The 21,487-nt window shown below is 42.2% G+C and overlaps 1 protein-coding gene across 1 annotated transcript; it reads left to right on the forward strand.

The window, feature by feature from the left end:
• The first annotated feature begins 8 nt into the window (after positions 1-8).
• On the forward strand, positions 9-20,524 carry LOC122873404 (lysyl oxidase homolog 4-like). The gene is made up of 15 exons (XM_044190057.1): positions 9-128; positions 1,056-1,324; positions 1,395-2,032; positions 2,709-2,914; positions 9,714-9,752; positions 9,885-10,092; positions 11,940-12,120; positions 13,566-13,720; positions 13,820-13,987; positions 14,539-14,701; positions 14,790-15,033; positions 15,995-16,110; positions 16,493-16,629; positions 19,353-19,464; positions 19,572-20,524. Exons 2-15 carry the CDS (start codon positions 1,057-1,059, stop codon positions 19,640-19,642), a joined length of 2,706 nt encoding a protein of 901 aa, XP_044045992.1. The 5' UTR covers positions 9-128; position 1,056; the 3' UTR covers positions 19,643-20,524.
• Positions 20,525-21,487: the final 963 nt, after the last annotated feature.

Consider the following 21,487-nt stretch of genomic DNA (forward strand, 5'->3'; position numbering starts at 1 on the left):
GTGACAGAAAAAGAAAGAGGAGGGGAAAGAGAATAGAGAGACAGCAGGACCAAACTCACTGCCTTCTTTTCCTCCAGTGCTCTCTTCCTTCTTTCTCCTAGTGACTTCAGGCTGAGATCAACAGATAGGTGAGTTCAACTTCAGCATTTTTCTCCTTCTTCTCTTCACTTCACTTTTGTCTCTGTCCATTTTTCCTCCATAATTTAATATTAATAATTTCATCCCTACAGCTGTCTGAACTCATCCACACTCATCTCTCCTTTAACCTTAATTCAGCCCTCATTAGTCTGAGTTATTGCTTTTATTTACACATATTTGTTTGTACTGTTGCATGTATGTAGGCATATAGAAAGTTGAATTTGACTGACCCCTGGAGTAGATGAATTTTTAATAAGGTGTCTCTGCCATCCTCCAGATCTCCTCTCCTCTCACTCCTTATCTCTCCAGTTTCTTCCCTTCTGTTTAAAGAAAAGGTTTTAGGGGTGGTCGGATGAATTAATCATTGCTCATTAACTAAAACGTCTCTCACAAGCGCAGACCTGCTGCTTTATTTATGTGTGAGAACATTTTTATGACAGTGTTTATTTGCTTTTGTGTCTGCTGGCTAAATACATGCAGCTAAGCTTGAGGGTTTGTGGAAAGCCAAAGTTTCCGTTGGCTGGATAGAGAGGCTACTTTTAGCTTCGGTTATTACTCCCTTTGCCCTGAGTGGTTCAGACTGAGGGCTATGTTTTCACAATGTCTCTCAAGCCTGAGAATGTCCTTTAAATGACTCTGATTATTTTAAAGGATAAAAACATCTATCAATCTTTCATTTTACTGTGGAGTGTCCCATTAGGGTTAGAAGAGAAGTTTCTGATTATATGTGTTGTCAGAGTAAGGAATGTGACTTTCATGGCTTTGCGAGATTTTTGGGGATTTTTGTGGTAACATGTGCATATGTATTTAGGGTCTCCTGCTTTAGGTGCATCTTCTCTGCACTGTTTTACTTCTCTTTACCTAACGTTGCACCGCTTCCATTTCATTCCCATCACCCTGCCGTTTTTTTTCTCCAGGATGCTGGGCCTCAGCTCCCTGTCCACACTCCTCCTCCTGCTTCTCCTCTCCCCCCCTCCGCTGTCTGCCCAGGAGGTGCTTGTACGTCTAGCAGGCGTAGGCCGGCGCAATGCAAACGAGGGACGTGTGGAGGTGTTCTACAATGGCGCATGGGGCACAGTGTGTGATGACGAGGTGGATCTTAACCTGGCCAATGTGGTGTGCCGACAGCTGGGCTTCCAACGTGGCTTTACCTGGGCGCACAGTGCCAAGTTTGGCGAGGGACAAGGTATGTCCAGCCAATGGCTTTTTTAAAATTTCTTTTGATTCATTGACTTACCGCCCTTTCTTGTTGCTAGGTTTGATCTGGTTGGACAATGTGCGCTGCAAGGGCACAGAGCTCTCTATTGCAGAGTGTCGCTCCAATGGTTGGGGAATCAATGACTGCACCCATGCTGAGGACCTGGGGGTCATTTGCAGCCCAGAAAGGAGACCTGGCTCCCCTGCTGTCTCCTTGGAGGAGGCTCCTTCATCCTCCAGGCGCCAGCCAAGACAGAGAAACCCACCACCGTCACAGTCTGCGTCCCCTCCAGCTCCAGCCCAAATCTCTTCTTCTGCAAGAGGCCATGAGATCGCCCTCCATCGCAACCCAACTTCTTCCCGTCGCAGCAGCATCTCACCGCAGGAAAATGGCCACGAGATCCAAATCTTGCGACGGAATCGAGGCGGTTCCAGAGCAGGCCCACAGGTTAGCTCAGCTCTGCCACAAGGGCACGAGCTACCTTCACATCTGGCAAACGGCGCTTCCTACAGGCAGAGACAGGAGACAGCGAGGACCAGTCCACAAGCAGTGAGACGAGAGGCAGACAGACAGGTAGACAGGCAGACCCAACCCCAGCAGAGGAGTGACGGGCATCAGCAGCTCAGTGGAAACCATGTCGAACCAGAGCCTGTGTATCCAGACATGGGACTGGAGACTGATGCGCACTACACACAGGTAAAAACACACACACATAGACACACACAACCTGTAGTACACACCAAAGAAGTAACCCAATCTAGCTTTACTCAGACTCCCATACATACATGTCATTTGTGGAGCCACAGGCCAGCGGACGTGTATAATTAGAGATAAATCTAAAATCAGACCTTCTTCAGATCCAGTTCTTATGCAGCCTTAAGTTTAGAACCCACCCCCGACTCTTCAAACAAGCAAGAAACTCAGACCAGAGGAAATTTCAAGACATTTATCACTTTTGTTACGCTTTCCTTCTTTTGAACTTGCAGAGTTTACACTTTCTTTACCATTTTGTAATCAGCAAGACACATATCCCGACACATTAAACAAACTGTTAGTTTCCTTTCTGCTGCCTATGTAATGTGGATGATTAGAGAGTGTGATGATTAGCACTGAGACATAGCAGGTCATCTTATCATGTTATTGGTCTCTCGATTGCGTGCTGTCTGCGGATATATAGTTAAACAAAGTCATGTTTATTGACTCAAATGAATCCCGTTTTAGTGTGCGTGACAAACGCTTGGTTGATGTGGGTGGAGGTTGAAGCCTTCAAAAAGTGTGACAAAGGGAAGAAGTTTAAATAAAACTCTTTATATAGGATAAAGCAGTGCCATACTCAATTATTAATCATCATCTAATGTTTTCTCGTGGACAGGGATCTGTTCACTTAGAGGAGGCTCGTCTAAGGCCTGTACTGTCCAGCAACCATGGCGGTCTGGTGACGGAGGGAGTGCTGGAAGTGAAGCATGCTGGGAGGTGGCGTCACGTGTGTAACCAGGGCTGGGACCTCAGCAGCAGCCGTGTCGTATGTGGCATGTTAGGATTCCCTGCTGCAGAAGCGTTTGACCAAAACGCCTACAGGTGAGTGTGAGATTGGACACGGCAAAGTGACAGAGGAGGAGGGAGACAGAGAAAGGGTGTGTGTGTGTGTGTGTGTGTGTGGTTATTAAAGGGATGGAAAAGTGTGGTTGACTACACATCCCTTTACGGATTAGGCGGCCCCATGCCTGGATTGCTGTTCCATCCCCCCTGTAGTAGAGGTTAACCACAACTGCGGTCATTAGTACAACCACACTTGGCATGACATGTCCACTGTGGCATTAGCCGAGCCCGGCTGTCCGCCTGGCCTGTCTGCCCCATTGGCTGAGTGGGCCTCGATGCAAACCTTTAAAATAGTCTTGGAGAGTATGTTATTAATGTCAGATCCAGAATACAAGATTATCATCATCATTATGGTGTGTGTCTTTACATGAAACCTCCCTTATATGGTTTCTAATCTCATATAATTATGAAACCCCCAGTGAAAACTGTGTGCAGCAGCACTTTCTAATGTTGAGTATGTCTGAAAGTCTGAGGACTCACTTCTATTCAACCCGGATATACCATTGAGGAAACTTGTTTTCTTTGTATGTCTCTATCAGTATCATTAGTCAGTAATCATTCAACAGGGATGAATCAAATTAAATCACAAATCACATTCATAGATTTTATTCCATTTTATGCCACCAGATTAAACAGCAGCATTCTATAATTAATCTAGCGAGCTAGAAAAGGCCCAGGACCTTGGCTAGCATCTGTAACTCAATAGATTTCTATTTTTCTGTATTTCTGAAAAGCTGCTCCTGGGGTTTTCTGTCCATTTTAAAGCTGCTATAATTAATATTTGTATATTCACAATAGTTAAAATGACTATGTTTATGTGAAAAGGTTTGGGTAGTGACAAACCCACAGATAATTATCACCTGACTCTGCATTTCCCCTCAGCTCTACTGAGCGTTACAGCATCTTTTCAGCTCATTGTTTTGTTTTCACAGCAACTTCACTGTTGTCGTTGACTGTCACTGCCAGATATTTCCCACAGGAGTTGGTAGAGACCAAAAACAGAGCTAAATGAGAGTAAATATTGGACTTACATTCATCAGGGGGCCAGAAACATGACTCCAAATTAATGGTAATGTTGCTCTGTAACTGCTGGATGTTTAAATAAGAAACTGTTTGCTAACTCGCCATATCAACTGAAAAGGTGTTGGTGTTAATGCATGGTTAAATCATTCTTCGTCAAGTTATTGCATTTTTGGGTTTTATTACATTTTCAATCAAGTTCAAGTTCAAATGTTATTACATTTTCAGGAAATTGTTACATTGTTGGTGCTATACAGGCTCGCCGATTTTGTCCCTATAAATCCAGCTCATCTGTCTAACTTTAGCCATGCTAAAGCACCTACACAAACCTTCAAAGCCCTTACACACACTGAAAACCCCAATACCTCCTTTACACATATGCTAATGCGTCCCTCCCTCCACCCTCATTGCACAGCATCTTACGAGTCCTTACATAAACAATGTACAAGACACACGTGCACACATAAATAAACACAAACATACATATACGCTTGTGCACCCTCTGTGTGTCGGTCTGTCTGCCCACAGAGGTCTTTTTATGGCTTGGCTAACAGGACGACTGTACTGACCGCTGGCCTGCCCTGCACCATCTGTCTCTCCATGTCGCCAATAATTACCCCTTGTGTCCTGCTCTGCTCTGCTCAGCAGCAGGATACAGGCTGCTTCTCCTCAGCTGCCCTGTTCACCACCATGGCCTAGCAATGAATAAGTCTCTCTCATAGTGTCTTATCTCATAAGGCTTCTTCAGAGCCATGTAGTTCAGAGACAGTGATGTGAGAAACTTCACAAACTCACCAATTTGTCCTTACTTTTAATTAAGTGGGTCCTTTTGGTCAAGCTAAGAGCCCTTTCAAGTCAAAGACGGAGCGTAATCGAGAATAGGGCTTGGTTGTCCATCAGGTTAATTCTCAAAATCTAATGCTAATGTGGACAACACTGAAAAACACCTCAGATTTGTCTGGAGAAACATAATATTTGTGTCAAGAACCCAACCAGCAGCTTGTGTAAAGACTGAACCAGGCCAGAAAATGTTGTTTGTATTTTGTCAACCTCCACCCAGCTACGTGGGAGACGAATGCAGCAGCCATTTTTGTCCGACAGTAAACAGCTGAGGAGAGGAGAACATTCTTTTTAACAGAAAGAACAAGCAATGTGAGGTGGACCTTTGGCATCTGGTGCCACATTTTGAAGCAGATATTTATGTTGGTGACTGTCCTTTTGAAAATGTTTCCTGAGGTAGAAATTATGACGTATCTTATCCACTTAGCAACAATAGCCATTTTTAGCAACGCTAGCAGCAAGCCTCTAAGGGTAGCAATGCCGGTCTCGGGTCGACCACTTTGGTCCAGACTGAAACATCACCACGAACCTGGATTGCCATGAAATGTTGTACAGACATTCATGGTCCCCAGAGGATGAATCCTAATAGCTATGGTGATCCACTGACTTTTCCTCTCAAATTTAGATTTTTCCAGAGTAAATAAGTTGAGAAAATACCTGCAAAACTACTTGCATTCCCATCAACCTCAGCTGTACTTTGTGATAAGATGATGAACATGATAAACATTATACCTGCTAAACATTAGCATGTTACTGTTGTCATTGTGAGCATGTTAGCATGCTCAAATCACTGCTGTGCCTTAGTGCAGCCTCATAGAGCCGCTAGCGTGGCTATCGACTCGTGTTTATATTGAGCCATACATGATAACAGTTAAATAAAATCTTCCTGGTGCTACCCACTGTGCTAGCAGCGGTCCATGCCCGCTCTTCTTTGGGGTTTGTGTCCACTGGAACAGCTGTAATTATGGTCTGAGGGATCCTCTAATCTAGAATATTCTCTCGGCTGAACCTGCTGCACACCCTTTGCTGTGTCAGCAACCCTCTCTGGCCATGTGGTTGTTTTTTTGGTGTGACTGGCTTTGTCTCAGCCTGTTAAGTTGCTCAGCGCATTTTTACAGATGTTTAAATACTCCCCCACTTTGCTGTGCTTACAAAAGGCAAGCGCTAAAGCCATTTTCCATCTCCCTTGTTTCATCACATTCACACTCTCTTTGAGGCTGACAGTAACTTCTTCAGTTCTTCCAATTTACTTTAACCCCCTGCTCCTTCTCCCCTCCTCAGTTACGACTTTTTTAAAGACCTTTTATGCGTTTGTGGCAATTATGCTAAAACCCGCATTTCATGGAAAGTACATCATTATGACCCCTTTGAGTTTTTGTTCCATGGAGGTTGATGGGACTGTCTAGAGGCTGTTGTGGAGTCAGTGTGGCAACCTGCTGTCTCCTGAGTGAGCCAATTGTTCCAGTCAGGCAGTTTGCCTTATGTAGTATAATAACAGGTTATCTCTGCTTTCCTGACAGTGAGCTCCTCTCTCCAGTGTGGCTTACGGTATTGTGTGGTCAGAGTTGCATAAAAAAAACCTGGCATCGAGCTGAAGATCCTGAGAAGTAAGAAAATCTTCTCCTGGTTAAAAGGATTCAGTGGTGCTGCGGTCACAACCTGTTTGTTGTGCCTGAGGCTTGATGCTGTGTTTCTCCTCATAAGACTGAGCGAGCCTTAACTCAGCTCCAACCTGTGTTTCCAACCTGACAAAGAGCAACATCCACCTTGCTTTTAACTCTCAGTAGGACAACTGAAATGTGTCTGATAACCAAAAGAACATGTTTTTGCTCTTCCTGTGAAGTTAGGCGATGCTCATAAAAGTTGCCCAGTTCACAGAGACTTCAGTCTTACATCACTTGCTCCTTGTTTCCCAGCATGCAGTCATAACGTTTGGTAACGACGCTGGGGTTTTAAAGAGCTTTGTTTTTACAGAGGCAAGGCAGGGAAAGTCGATATGTACGTGCATATTTCCATGTCTGGTGTGTGTGAACCAACATGCTACTGCTCGACCGCACAGCAGACACTGCCAAGCAGAGCAGGCAATTATATGGGTAGCACTCTCTCCCTCCTCCTCCCCCTCCTCCAAACCATGAACTAACACCCTCTCAGAGTCTGTCGCTCTCATTTTGATTTACCACTGAGTTATGAAACATTTTTAAGCTTGGGTGGGTAATGTATTTCAGAAGCATTTTTTGTTATATTTGTTGAAATTCTCTTTACATTCCAACAGCAATCAATAAATCAAATGCTCTGGAGAAAAATAAATAAATCCGGTATTCTGCCCGCACACTCATTGTGCATGAAAATGTGTTTTGGGGGAGTGGCTTTGGAGGGAGGCCTGAAGGGAGGGAGTGGGATTTTTTTCGTTTGGATACTTAAAAATTCTAGCTGTCTCTTACTAGTTTCTCCAACACTACCTACCCTTTCTTTAGGCTGTGCAAGATAGGCTTACACACACAAACACACACACACAAGCAGATAGACAAAAGCAAACACACTATCATACACAACTCACACATACAGATATATCGATTTACGTTGCACAAAGGAGCCATAGGATCTGTCACTTCTCATGAACATGAGGAGAAATTGCCCTGAAACACAGGCTGTGTTTCTAGATCCATTTTGTTGTTAAGATATACCATTTTATGTGTCGCATTCCTTAGTTTTAGGGATGTTAATGCTTTCAGACCAGCTAGCCAAGGAAAAAGGGAGGAAGGAAGGAAGGAAGGAAGGAAGGAAGGAAGGAAGAAAGAATGAAAAAAGGATGAGCTAGAAAAGAAGAGTATGAGTGAAAGAAATAAAGAGGGAAATAAAGGAATGTAAGAAAGAAAGAAAAGAGAAAGAATAGAAAGAAGGTAGGCAAGAAGGGAAGAAAGATGGTAAGGCAGATGGGAAGGAAGTAAAGAACAGAAAGAGAGATACTTGCAATGTTTTATCTCATTTAAAATTTTGTAGCAACTAAATAGTAACTAGAAAATGGTAACTCTAGTGACTTGTAAAAAGTAAAATATTTTCCTCCAAAAAGCAGTGCAATAGAAGTATAAAGGTTCACGAAATGGGAAATACCTGAAAATTGTACTGCACTAATCAATACTTTTATATTAATATATATACAATTATAAAATATATTTTTATATTAATAGTGGTCTCTCATGGTGATAAACCCACAGAGAGTTATCACTCCACTGTGCAGTTTCCCCCAGCTCAACGGGCTGTTTGAGTGTTTTTAGTGTTGAGGTTTGCTCTCACTGATCAACCTCGTCACCAGCAGCAGCAGGCAGCTGTTTTCAGCATAAAAGCTCTGATAAACACACTGTACACTACCCGCCCAGCACCAAACAGCAGACAGACAAAGTTAGCAACTAGCAGGTGAACATAGTGGAGAATTTAGTCGCTAAAGAGACATATATTTCCCTCAGAAGTTGGTAGAGACCAAAAACAGAGCTAAAAGAGAGAACGATGATGTTGCTCTGTAACTGCTGAATGTGTAAAAACTTGTTTTCTAACTCGATAATGTGTCAATGCTGTGTCTTTGAGTGTGTTAATCGAACAAATTTATCCACCAGCGGAGGCCAGTCTGGACCAGACTAGTTGTCTAAATTACATTTCTCTACTGCTAGACTGCAGCAAACATCACAAAATAATGATATGTAACAGTGTAAGCTTATCTGAGGGTGGACATTTTCCTTTACTGTGAAATAAATCTACACAGTTTGCCCTTCACAGTCTGGCTCAGGGTTCCTATTGTGGGCTTCCTTATAGGCCCCTTTAGCCATCGATACATTTTTCATCTAATGTTGGGACTGTGCATAATAACTTGAATGCCAGGATACTGGGGTTCTCCTGGAGAGGAAACATCTCCCGTTTTAGGTTGCCAAATATTTAATTGCATCATGAATCTGGTTGTACAGTAATATATAGTATATAGTATAGTATATATACAGTAGTCTATACTCGGTGTTCTGACTCATTTAATTCAAGCACATTCATGATGGGCGTCAATCCCACTGCACCTGTCTGTGGTCACATTGGCAAGTGGTCAGCTCTAATGTGTGTGTGTGTGTGTGTGTGTGTGTGTGTGTGTGTGTGTGTGCGTGTGTGTGTGTGTGTGCGTGCGTGTGTCTCGCAGAGGGACACTTCCCAGACTCTGCCTGGTTTGTGAATCATTCTTTTTATTGAATTCTCTTTTTTTTCTTCACTTTTTTTTTAGCATGGTGTGCGTGTGTGTGTGTGTGTCCTGGCGTGGGATGGGGGAGCCTCATTTTGTGTATACACACTGTTTCCCTTTAGGATTTGACTCTAGTTTAAGGTAATATTCATGAAACTAGACACAGTTTAGAAAACCCTGTTGGAGTTGGCAGACCTCAATAAGGCTTCTCGCAGGGATTAATGTATAGTGGCTTATTCATATTTTTGGGGGTTTTTACACATGGATGCCCCAAACCAGACATCCACTGTGGACATATAGACAAACACTGAAACAGAAATACCCATGAATGTAGAAATGGAAGATCTTAAAAAAGTCATGACAAGAAGGTGGTGGTTTGAGAGGAAAGAAAGGAAGAAAGAGGGAGTTATGTGATCTGTTATTGTCAATCTCCCTCTCTCTTTCTCACTTCCTGTCTCCTACATAAGGGCTATGTTTATCCAAAGACACGCACGCATTTTCCAACATGTTGTGTCTATAGCTTTCAGTTTGTTTATTTAAGGTTTGCTAGACAGAATGGAAGATGTCAAGGAAAAGAAGAAATTATGATTGAGGAGGAGCACAGGTTGTGTGAGACTGTGGGAGTGCATAGGACTTCTGGTTGTACTGGATGTAAAGATACACAGTTGTAACCAAAAATCGTTGGTGATGTTCTCTTTCTTTCAGGAAACTGTGGGACTCCAAATTAGCTGATCCGTCCTCCAGGTAAAATCAACACCTGCTCATTTGAAGATGTAACTTCATAACTTGACTATCAAAGATCATGAGAAATGTGACTAATCCCAAATCTCTTATGTCTCTGCTTTGTCTTCCTCCTCCACTTCTTTCCACGCCCAGGCTGAGGACACAGATCAGTAAGAAGGCCTACTGGGTGGAGAAGGTGCAGTGTCAGGGCGTGGAGGTCTCTCTGTCACAGTGCCAGGCACAGCTGTCAATCCCCAGGAGTGATGTCCCATGCCGAAGTGGCATGCACGCTGTGGTCCGCTGTGTCCCTGGATCCCAGTTCACACGCTATGGCAGAGCACCTGCGCCACCTGCTGTGCCGGTTAGTGTGGAGGAGGAAGTAAAACAATATAGATTGTGAACAAATGTGTGAAAATTAAAGAAATAGCTTGATATTTTAGGAAATATGCTTATTTGTTTTCTTGCAGAGTTAGATGACTCTCAAATCTGTGTGTTAGCTAAATAGTTGAAGCTACAGCCAGCCAGCCAAGAAATTGTTTCAGCATGTAACTCCTCCTAAAAACCACAACTTGTCTTTTTTGTTTGTGTACAAACTTGATCGTGGAACAGTTAAAAACAATTGTTCTGAAGATTAAAGAGGCCTAGAGTTTGAGTGGGGGCAGAGAAGTTCTGAAATGTTCAGGGGTGCCAGCCCATGTGTGGCTTTAAAAACTAATGAAAAAACCTTAAAATCAATCCTGTATTTGACAGATAGCCAGTGCAGTTATTGTTCAACTGAAGACAGTTTTTTGCCATCCAGCGATTCACATCCTGGAGGCAGTTAAGGATGGATGTGATGGAGTTGAAACACCCCAGATTCAATGGAAGGTATATCGATGTAACAGTGAAAGTAGACATTGTGCTTGCGGAAGATAGAGCCTAAAGGGAGCATATACAGAGCAAATAAAATAGGCCCTAAAATGGAACCTTGAGGTACTCCACAAGTGATAGGGGCAGCAGGGGGAGGAGAGACTGCAATCTTAAAGGCTGAAAGTCATTAAAGATGGCAGAGCAGACAGACACCAAAGAGGGATCATAGGCAGGTGGTGAAATATTAGATTGTATGTAATCAATTTTTGTAGAGAAAAAGTTTAAAAAGGCCTCACAAATGGGACAGGACAGGTAGCAACAACAGGGTTGAGAATGGAATTTATTGTGTGGAAGTTCTGGGACTGTGGCAGTTTCTGGAGATGATGGTGGCAAAATATTTCACTCTTGCAGCTTTGACAGATTGCTGATGATTTGCCAGACAGCCTTTCAGTATCTCAAATTAAACCTGTAGCCTCTCTTTTTTTTCATTTATGTTCTGCCTTTCAACAGAGTTGCCTAAGAGCATGGGTGTCACTATTCAGCCATGGCTGAGAATTGGCTCTAGGTTTTCTGACTATCAGAGGGGCAACAGATGTCTCCACAGATTGAATTAAACTTTATGATCAATTAGTCTGTGTTCAGCTGGAGGGGTTGGGCCTTAATACTGCTGAATAGAGAGGCTCTGTAGGCATCTGAGAAATTACTTGCAGTAGATGTATTTATAAAGTGGGAGTAACGGGTAACAGGTAATTGAAGATTGGAGACCTTGTGGAACAAGGTGGAGAACCTGTTACACTGATGGTCTGAGAGGCAGACCAAATGTAAATTCTAAGTCCAAGGTATGGCCATGGTTGTGAGTTGGGCTGACAACATGCTAAGTAAAGTTAAAAGAGTCCATAGTTCCAAGAAATTCAGTTCTGGCATTGGATTGAATGTCTACATGAAAATTTAAATCCCCAGAGATTAAAATTTTGTGAAAGTTTAAAACAATTGATGATAAACAGATAATTCAGTAAGGAACATGGCATTCTGTTTGGGTGGGCGATACAAAGTTACACAGGATGGAATTTGTACCACCTGTTTTAAACATAAAAACCTCAAAACTGGTGTAAACATTAGTACCAATGGGAGTGCACCGGTGGCATTTTTTTAAAATTACTGCAATACCGCCTCCGCAGTCACTAACCGTGGATGAGCTAAAAAATCATTATCATATCATTATCAGGCTGAAATCTAGTTTATTAGGCAGTTTTCTGTTAAACCTGAAAATGTAGCGATAAGCATCCAGATCCAGACAGGCTTTCCAGATCACTGAACAAACTTCCATTTCTCACCTAAACTCTCCCTTTTTCCTTCCAGCCAGTCGTGCGTCTGAAGGCGGGGCCCCGGGTCGGGGAGGGCCGCGTTGAAGTGCTGAAGGAGGGGAAGTGGGGCACCGTGTGTGACCACCTGTGGGGCATCACTGCAGCCAGCGTGGTCTGCAGAGAGCTGGGCTTTGGGACAGCCAAAGAAGCCCTCACCAAGGCTCATCTGGGACAGGGTAAGATAGGACACATAAACATAGTCACACACATAGTGTACATAAAGTCAAACTGCACTTTGAAGTCTTTCTGGTGCTTTCCAGTAATTCATTTATGTAGCTTTACTCACCATGACTAGTGAGGTCAAGCTGGGAGACACCTGTATGTTTAAACAAAACTATAATTGGGTCTTTATTTGTCTCCCTCTTGTCCTTTAGTGAGCAGATAACCTCATTCATAAAATCATAAAGAGTATAAAAAAGACCACCAGCTACTAATCTGATAACGTGTTAAATGGCACGGACTTTGAATCAGTGCATCAGTGAGTTCACCATGCACTCTGAGCATGATCAGTTTAGCTCAGTGATCCTATAGACTAAACACTTCTCAGCCTAAATGTCTGTTGCTAAACGTAGCACTCTGAGAAGCTGATTGTTGAGGAACTCTACCCATAACCAATTATACAAGTGTAAACTATGCTAGGAGGTTCCAGTGACCAAAACAATGGCATGTGTTGTCAAAATAAATCTGTTGTATGTGTAAAGTTAGCACAGCTTTGAAACTGGGATGTCAGGCAATCAGCACTGAGCAAGACCAAACGTTCTGAAACATTGTGATTACTTTGGCACTGCTTTTGTTGTGGGCACAAAAATATAGCCAGTGGATTTAAACATTTTCCTAGGAAAGAGACCCCCCTTTCACAAACTCAGTTATAGTATTTTCTTTCTTGCCGTATCTCTGTAATCACGTTCATTTCCTCACATTATCTTTCTGCCCAAATGAGCACATAGCATCTCCTATAATGGTGGGTGCATTTCCTTCTCTCTACTTTACTTAATGAAGTAATTCATGGAAACCACTGGAGTGTTACTTTTAGGGCACTATTAAAGTAGGTGCTATGGTGCTGTTATGTCTGAATAATGAACATGGTTAAATGTCAAAATGGAGCATTTTGGCTTTTAATGTCTCAGGCTAGTTTACTGGAGTTGTGTCTGAACATATAATATATAAGAGATGAATCTGCATGTTGTTTGAGAAGAGCAACTTGAAGTTAGACTTGATGTCATCATTAGCTATTTAAGGCCAAATTATAGGGCTTTAGCCTGGGCCTCACACACCTACGCAAACATAGATGTGTTCAAAGATTTTCCTCCATTTTGCCATTTTAGTTTCTATTTTAGTTTATAAAGCACGGCCCTGGTGTGCAGTGTGCAGCAGAGTGTACGGTAATTTAGACAGAAAGCTCTCTGGCTAAGCTCAGTTTCAGAGCCACATCAGAGGTCCTGATCACGTCTGGGCTTTTAATCCTTCTCTGTGGACATGTGTGGCTACAGAGCCATCAGGTTTTAGAGTCTTTTATGTATTGTGTTTGTCTGTGTGAGCCTGTCTTTTTCCATGTGGCCTATGGTTGGTAAGATACATGGGAATCAATAAACTGTCGCTTCACTCCCTTCTACTTCTGCAGGTACTGGTCTCATCCACATGAACAGTGTGCAGTGTACAGGCCGGGAGAAGTCGATTACAGAATGTACCTACAGACAGGTGCCGCTTTACACCTGCAAACACAGCCAGGATGTAGCAGTCCGCTGCAACGTGCCAAACACTGGCATGCAGGCCACGGTGAGAAACATACGAAAACATGCATACATATACACAGACAGGCATTTAGCAGTATTGACGGACTGACAAGAAAACAATTTCTCCTCCCTTAACCTTCAGGTGCGTCTGGCAGGAGGCAGAGAGCCAGCGGAGGGCCGTGTGGAGGTGCTAATGGAGGTCAGAGGGGTGAAGCGTTGGGGCTCCGTCTGCAGTGAGAACTGGGGCATCAACGAGGCCATGGTGGTCTGTCGACAGCTGGGCTTAGGCTTCGCCTCAAGAGCTCATCAGGTAAACAACAGAATAGAATATGTTGATATTTTCTGCAAGTTTCTGGCTCCTCTTCTGTCTCTAAGCTTTTGTTCTGTGTGCTCCTATATTTCCTTCTCCCTCCCTCCCCCCTCTCTTTCTCCGTCTTGCTGTTTGTGTGTCTGTGCTGTGTTATTACCGAGGGCTGAGGTAATTACAGGCTTCTCAAACGTCCACTTCCAGCACACTGAAAATAAAAGAGGGAAAGTGAGGCAAACAGAGATCGGGAGAAATTCACAGAGCAAACAAACTGAAAATAGAACTGTGTATGGAAAGGGCAGCGTGAGTGTGTTTTGAGGGGGGTTGCTGGGAACATTTAACAGGCAGTTTTAAAATTGTGAAAAAGAGTGGAAAATGTGATAATATGTACTGATAGTTCCTATAAAAAATGTTTTTCTTTATTGCAGAGGCTGCTGTTTGACATTTTTCAAATGTCTTCTTGTCATTATCCCAGAAGTGTTTCAACACAGCTGCACAAATTAGCTCTAATGATTTTGTATGTGAATTTGTTCTCTTCTTGTGACTCTGTGCAGGAGACCTGGTACTGGCCTGGTTCTTCAGATGCTGGTGAGGTGGTTCTGAGTGGAACTCACTGCATCGGCACTGAGATGTCCATCCAGCAGTGTCGCAGAAACACAAATGTCTACTGCCCCAGAGGAGGAGATGGCAGGGCTGCAGGAGTCACGTGTGTAGAAAGTGAGTCCGAAACCAGCAAACACATGAACACAAACGTATTTTTTGTGCAATGAAAGTGAAATTAACTCTTGAGTCTTGACCCCTGTAGCTGCTCCTGACCTTGTCCTGGATGCCCAGCTCGTCCAAGAGACAGCCTACTTGGAGGACCGACCCCTCCACCTGTTGACCTGCGCTAATGAGGAGAACTGCCTGTCCTCCTCTGCTGCCAGGATGAACTGGCCCTACGGACACCGCCGCCTGCTGCGCTTCTCCTCCCGCATCATGAACCTGGGCCGCGCCGACTTCCGACCCCGAGCCACCAGAGAAAGCTGGACGTGGCACCAGTGTCACAGGTAAGACGGGGAGGAGGAAGGCTCCATAACCTGAGCAAGACATTTACAAGTTTTTGCTCCAAGCTGTTGTGTCTCTTAGAGGAGCTTTCGGGTTTTCATTTGAACCAGAAGCTGGTCATTTTTTTATGCCTTCAACCAGATAGGGAGTAACTGTGGTGATTTTAGCTGCTGTAGGGTTTGGTTGGGAAAGAAAAGCTGCATAACCTCCTCCATGGCACAGGACTGGGCATCATTATGAGGTGGCTCAAGAAAAAGAAGAATTTTAAGAAGAACACAGAATATGTCATGTCTGCAGCAAAATATAAACAAATTTAAGATTTGGCGAGTGAAATGGGATCACTGGGTGCAGCACAGTGCAGTGAAATTTTTTAGCTCTGGGCTATAAATAACCAAACACATATAAAAGTCTGTTATTTAACGCAATAAATACAATCTTTTATCCTCTAAAATTATGTTTACAATAAACATCCTCTTCACTGGTCACCCAGTTGTTACAGTCAGAGCCATGACTGCACTCAGAGCAGCCTGGCTTCTTATCTCAGCGGTTGTGGTTCTGCGTCCCAAAACGAGAGGCACAGCTCGGTGTCTCTCCCAGCCGCAAGCCAATCACTACCTCCCCGACCAGCAAACACATGGTTCGACTTTCAGTTTTTGGTTGAGTCTGTTTTGGGAATGGCTCTGTAATGAGAGAAAGAGCAACACCAAAGTGACATCTATCTGCCCACTTGCGTTTTTACAATTGTTGTCCGTGTCTGTTTGACGCCTTTGCAACAACGTAACAGGATTTATGGCTGCTATATTTCAAATCAGCGTCAGGGTATTTTTTTCACAGGTTGATGTAGGTGAGAACAAAAACAGCAGCAAATTCAATAGAGATCTTTCTCTGTTTCTTTGATAACTTTCTATCATTTTTCTTCAGTTCCTTTGTGTATTAATCTTGCCACCATGATCTAATCCTCAGGCACTACCACAGCATCGAGGTGTTCACTCACTATGATCTGCTGACCTTCAATGGGACCAAGGTGGCTGAAGGTCACAAGGCCAGCTTCTGTCTGGAGGACACCTACTGCCCTGATGGTAAGGCAAATGACAGATTAATGTTACATAAATCTGCTTTCTGAGGGAAATCTGGAAACGAGAGCAGAATCGTGACAAACAAGCGAATCAAGAATACATAAGTGCAATGCTGAAATCCCATAATGAGCATTCAAAGTCTGGCTGGAAGATCAGAGGCCAAGCCTAAATTGATCTTGGCTTCACAAAACCCAGACAGCTTTATGCAGCTTAGATCCTTTCTATTCATTTGACGGTCCCCCAAAAAAGATCTGTTTTTTAAATAATTTCAGGCTGTTGGTAGAAATTCAAATCCACAGCGAAGCAAAGAAGCAAAGAAAATTTACACATCACGGTCTTCTCTTTTTATCTCTCCTCACATGTTTCCAACTTTTTTTTCTACCAGGTATCCACAAGCGGTATGCCTGCTATAACATGGGACAGCAGGGTATCTCAGTTGGCTGCTGGGACACCTACCGCCACGATATTGACTGCCAGTGGATCGACATCACAGACATACGACCTGGTGAATACATCTTCCAGGTGAGGAGGCTTGTTTCTAACTCCTGATTCTATTGTACAGTCTGCTCAGCGATCTCTAGAGTTCATTGTGAAATTGTTAGTCCAATAAAAATGCAGAGAAAAAAAAATATCCACACTTAAATCTTCATGGTGAAATCGCATCATTTTAGTAGCATACACAACCTCTTAGATCGGGCATGAAAGTGGAAAAAAGATCAAGAAAAAACAGAGCAAACACAGAGGTTGGTGTTTCAACATCTGAACGCACATGAGATAAAAGCTGTGATAAAAGACTATAATTTCAGCTAAATGGCTCTTGGCTGTTTCAGGTATACAGTATGTATGTAGTTTTAGGGGTGTGTGCGTATTTAAGGAAAGTGAATTTAGTCTGGATTTATATAGAAAGTAGACCTGCTATTAGTCCACCCTTTCAGAAAGTACAGGCGTATTGGCAGTGGAACAGCTCTGTCAGCACTTTACATTTGTAAAGTGAGTTTCATGTTTGAAAGTTTGTTGGTTCGACATCACATGCCTCATCTGTTTCTAGACATGCAATCTGCTGTGGTGACCTACTCATCTGTCCTCCCTCTGTGTCATTTGTTCTATTTTGTCCTGGCAGCTTAGTGGCAGCAAAGTGATGATGTTCGCAGTTTTTAATTATTTGCTGGTTGTTTAAATAAAATCAAGATGTTTAAGTTTGACTTGCATGTGTGTGTGTCTATGTGTGTGTGTGTGTGTGTGTGTGTGTGTGTGTGTGTAGACTGTATGTAAACTACATGCAGGAGTGGTCCGCCTGCGCTGCATGAGCCTGTACACATGTGACGAGCCACGTCTTGAGAGATAAAACCACATACATGTCATAAAGCAGAGATCCACTGTTGCCACGGCGACGTGACCCAGCATCATTTTGCGGTGGTGATTGTGGTTCAACAGTAGTTTAGCTGCTCATAAATTTGTGTAAGAAGTGAGAGATGGAGGGAGGGCACAGATGTTGGCTCGTCTTTCATGCAGCTGGGTGTTTCTTTGAGTCTTTACCAAGAATCTCAGGGTGGCAGCCATTTTTAGGACCATACATTTAAACCGATGAGTCACGTCCACCTCAGCTTGATTGCTCCTGATTGCTCCGTCATTTAAAAATCAGCTGCACAACCTCAAAGTCTTTTACATGATAGTGACCACCTTTCATTGTTCTGTAAAACAGGCTGTGGGCCCTTTGTTTCACATTATTACAAGAGCTTTTAAAAGAACATCAACTGCCACCAAGTTAATATGGTGTTTTACACCGGGACTATAAAATATGTGCTGAAATCATTGGCTGCTCTCAACATGCAATATCAAAAATATATGAAGCTCTTGACAAAGATTCATAATTATGAATATTTTACATCTTAAACCTTTGTCTGGAAATATAATTGGAACCACAAAATTTATACTGTATGTAAAAAAAATTAAACTGGGTTGCTTTGTAGAATATGTGGTCAGGTTATCTGTTTGATGTGTGCATCAGGAAAATTCATTTGTGTGCTTTTTCATATATATGGCAGGCAGGCAGACAGGGTGGAAAACAACAAGCCATGGCAACCAACCATGGCTACAGCCTAATGATAGGCTGCAACTTAAATCTGAACCCAAAACTGTCATCTGCTGCATCTCTGGCCCTTTTTTCCATTCATGGTGATAACAGTGGAAAGTGATGTCATGCATTGCTTGAACCTCCAATTTATACATCATGAGCCATATAGAAAAGTAGAGAACAATAATCCTGGTGCTCCTCAGTTGGCCCCCTGAAAAACCAATTGTTTCCTAACTGTCTGAAGTAAAGTTTTACTATCTCACTTGTTCCCTTAGTTTATAAAATGATACTCCTTGCAGTGTTCCTGGTCTAGACTTAGACAAAAAGGTACTTTGTCGGGCAACCAGTGAAGACCCCAGGCCAAGAAATGCTCCTATACATAAATACCCCCCCTTCTCAAGAAAGAATAAGAATAAGCGTATTTCCCAAAATGCGTAACTATTCCTGTAGCAGACACATAGCCGAGTCTGGAACACTGCCACATTGTAGAAAATCCTTCAACGTGGAATTAGTAAGTTTCCAAAAGAACTGGGACAATAGGACAAACATTTGCAAGAATGTTCTCAGGATGTTACCTCAGCAGAATGGGCAGTTATGGTCAGAGGTCAAACTGATTTTATAGCGTTTGTATGGTGTAAAATGAATTCTGTGATTAACCTTGTAGTTAATCAGTTGATGAGCTACAAACAGTATTTCAGTGTAATGTTTATGTTAGACCAAAATGACTCCCAGAAAATTGAGCCGTGGTATAATATTCGCCTTTCTGGTTGATATTAGAGATGGTATTTTCAAAATTGTGTTTAATAGTTTTCAGTGTTGTGGGGTGAATCTTTATTCCCAGACAGGTAAAGGATCCATTGACGGTCAATTCAGGTAGAAGGAGGACACTTTTGGCTGCAGTATTGAGGGGCATTAGTTTGGATTGTAACCAATTAATTTTATATCCAGAGATGTCTTTCCTTTGAAAGTATAAGTATATGCTTAGAGGAGACTTATACGGAGTCGGGATACAATTCCATCATACTATATTATATTTAGCAGTCTTCGCATATTGTCTGTTGTCGTCCTTTGATAAATCCTGTCTGATCAGATTGGTACTGTACTCAACTGTGAGGAGGATGACTGACTTGAATCTTGCAGCATCTTATCTCTAGTCTATTTTCTTTTACAGGTGGAGGTCAACCCTTCCTTAGACATGGCTGAGTCTGATTTCCAGAACAATGTGATGCGTTGCCGGTGCAAGTACGATGGAGCACGAGTTTACATGTTTGGATGCCATGCAGGTACAAGACTTTTTCAGTGCACATGAATCCTCTCAATTTCTACATCTCAGTACTTCCCCTGTTTGTTGCCATGTATTCCACATTTCTTCTTTGTCTGTTTTCATCAGGCGATGCTTACAGCGCCGAGGTGGAGGACTTGTTTGACCACCAACGTCAGATCTCCAACAACTTCCTGTGAATTAAGGAACACGCAGATTTAAGGACAGAACAACTGTACAACTCCTCACCACACCTCAACATGTCAGGGGAAGGAGGTTGAATGACAATGACATGCCAGTAAATAGAAAGATGAGGATCAGAGGGAGGCGGGTGGGAAACTGGAATGGTATGGGAGGGACTTCGTGCAAAAATGACTAATTAGGATCCCGTGATTGTCATTAGCAGTGACTGTTACTGTTAGAAAGTCAAAGAGATAAAAGGAGGCCGTCACAAGCATCATGTCACCATGATAAAACAGAGTAGTTCACAATTTTTAAAATGTGTCTCAAAATTTGTAACAAATTTAATTATCTTGATCAAAACATAACCACAGTTAAGAAAGTAATGACATGAAGGCACATGAGAACAACCTTTACTTTTACAGTACATCACCAGGCTGCCGTCAATATAATATCAACCCAGGTAACAGACTGTCTATAAAACTCTGTACATGCTTACTGTGCTTTCACTGTTCACATTACAAATGCAGTATTTCCTGTTACAACTGTGTGGTTTTGAATGATAATTTTTTATTTCATGGTGCTATTTGCCTTATTTGAATAAATATTGTAATGTATTGCAAATGTATTGTCATGTACAGTTTTATATTACCTCTCTGGAATATTGTTCTTTAGGTCTCTAATTTATGCAGAATTTTAATGTACTTTTGAGTTTAAACGTGTCCCTGTGTGGCTGTGTTTTGTATTGTTAATTTTATTATGATAAGTATTTTCATTTGTTTGTCCTATACCTGTTTAACATTGGTAACATCAGATGAGATCTGGTTTGTACCACGGTATTGCGCCTTTAACAGTACTTGGTAATGGTAGTTAAAGAATAAACGTCAGATTGACAAACTGTATGGTTATTTGAGGCATGGTTATTTGACTGCAGAGTTTTCTAACGTAGAACAAAGGTAAAGGTTAATGTTACAGTTTCTGCAGAAGATTTGGGGAATCTGCTAACTTGCTAAAAGAGATTCCCTTATTGAACTGACTATAAAGTTAATATTTTCTATATTATGTTATTTTATCTTATTAAATAAGTTAGTAATCTGATTATATAAGATAAATGACAAAATGATAAGTTACCGCTTAATAACAGTTCAGGCTGTTTATTCAATGCCTTATGCAAGTTTCAAAGTCTGATCACAACAGCATGTAGACTCCATTGCTTCCCTCAGCAGATTTCAGAAAGATCTAAAAAGATTCAGCAGAGACTGGGTTTCCCATCTTTTCCCAGGGAGCCCGCGCTAACCCGGGTTTTATGGTTGTTTCCAACCTCATTCCCACTGATGAACACATACAAACACTGGAAACTCTCACAGCTGCCCATTGTCACATTACATAGGCTATACTTTAAATATGTGACTTACTTTGGTCTTATTTTTGCCATTTTATGAGTTGGAGTAGAATATAGTTTTCACATTCTAAAAGTAAAATGTCAAACTAAAATCAAATGAGTAATACAAAGTGATATAAACTTAAAAAATGCAATTTTTAGTGACACTGGCAGCACTGGGAGAGCGCTGCGCTTGGCTGGTTACTGGCTAATGGCCTTCTTTAAGGTGACGACCATAACTATCACTTATCTGTGGATGTTAAAAAATCCATCCTAATGTGACGGGTCCCTGAACACATCGTATCATGTCCATCAGTACCTGCACCTGTTAATAATCATTGTATATTATCATACATATCAATCCATTTATCCCATGATTAAAGCAAGACTATTTAACTTTTGCTTAACAGCGACCACTGCAGCTACAAGTGACAGTTATGGGATAATGCTAAATACTAAACTACTATCTTGCATTTAGCTAAAA

The sequence above is a fragment of the Siniperca chuatsi genome, linkage group LG3, assembly GCF_020085105.1.
Source record: "Siniperca chuatsi isolate FFG_IHB_CAS linkage group LG3, ASM2008510v1, whole genome shotgun sequence".
Classification (NCBI taxonomy): Eukaryota; Metazoa; Chordata; class Actinopteri; order Centrarchiformes; family Sinipercidae; genus Siniperca; species Siniperca chuatsi.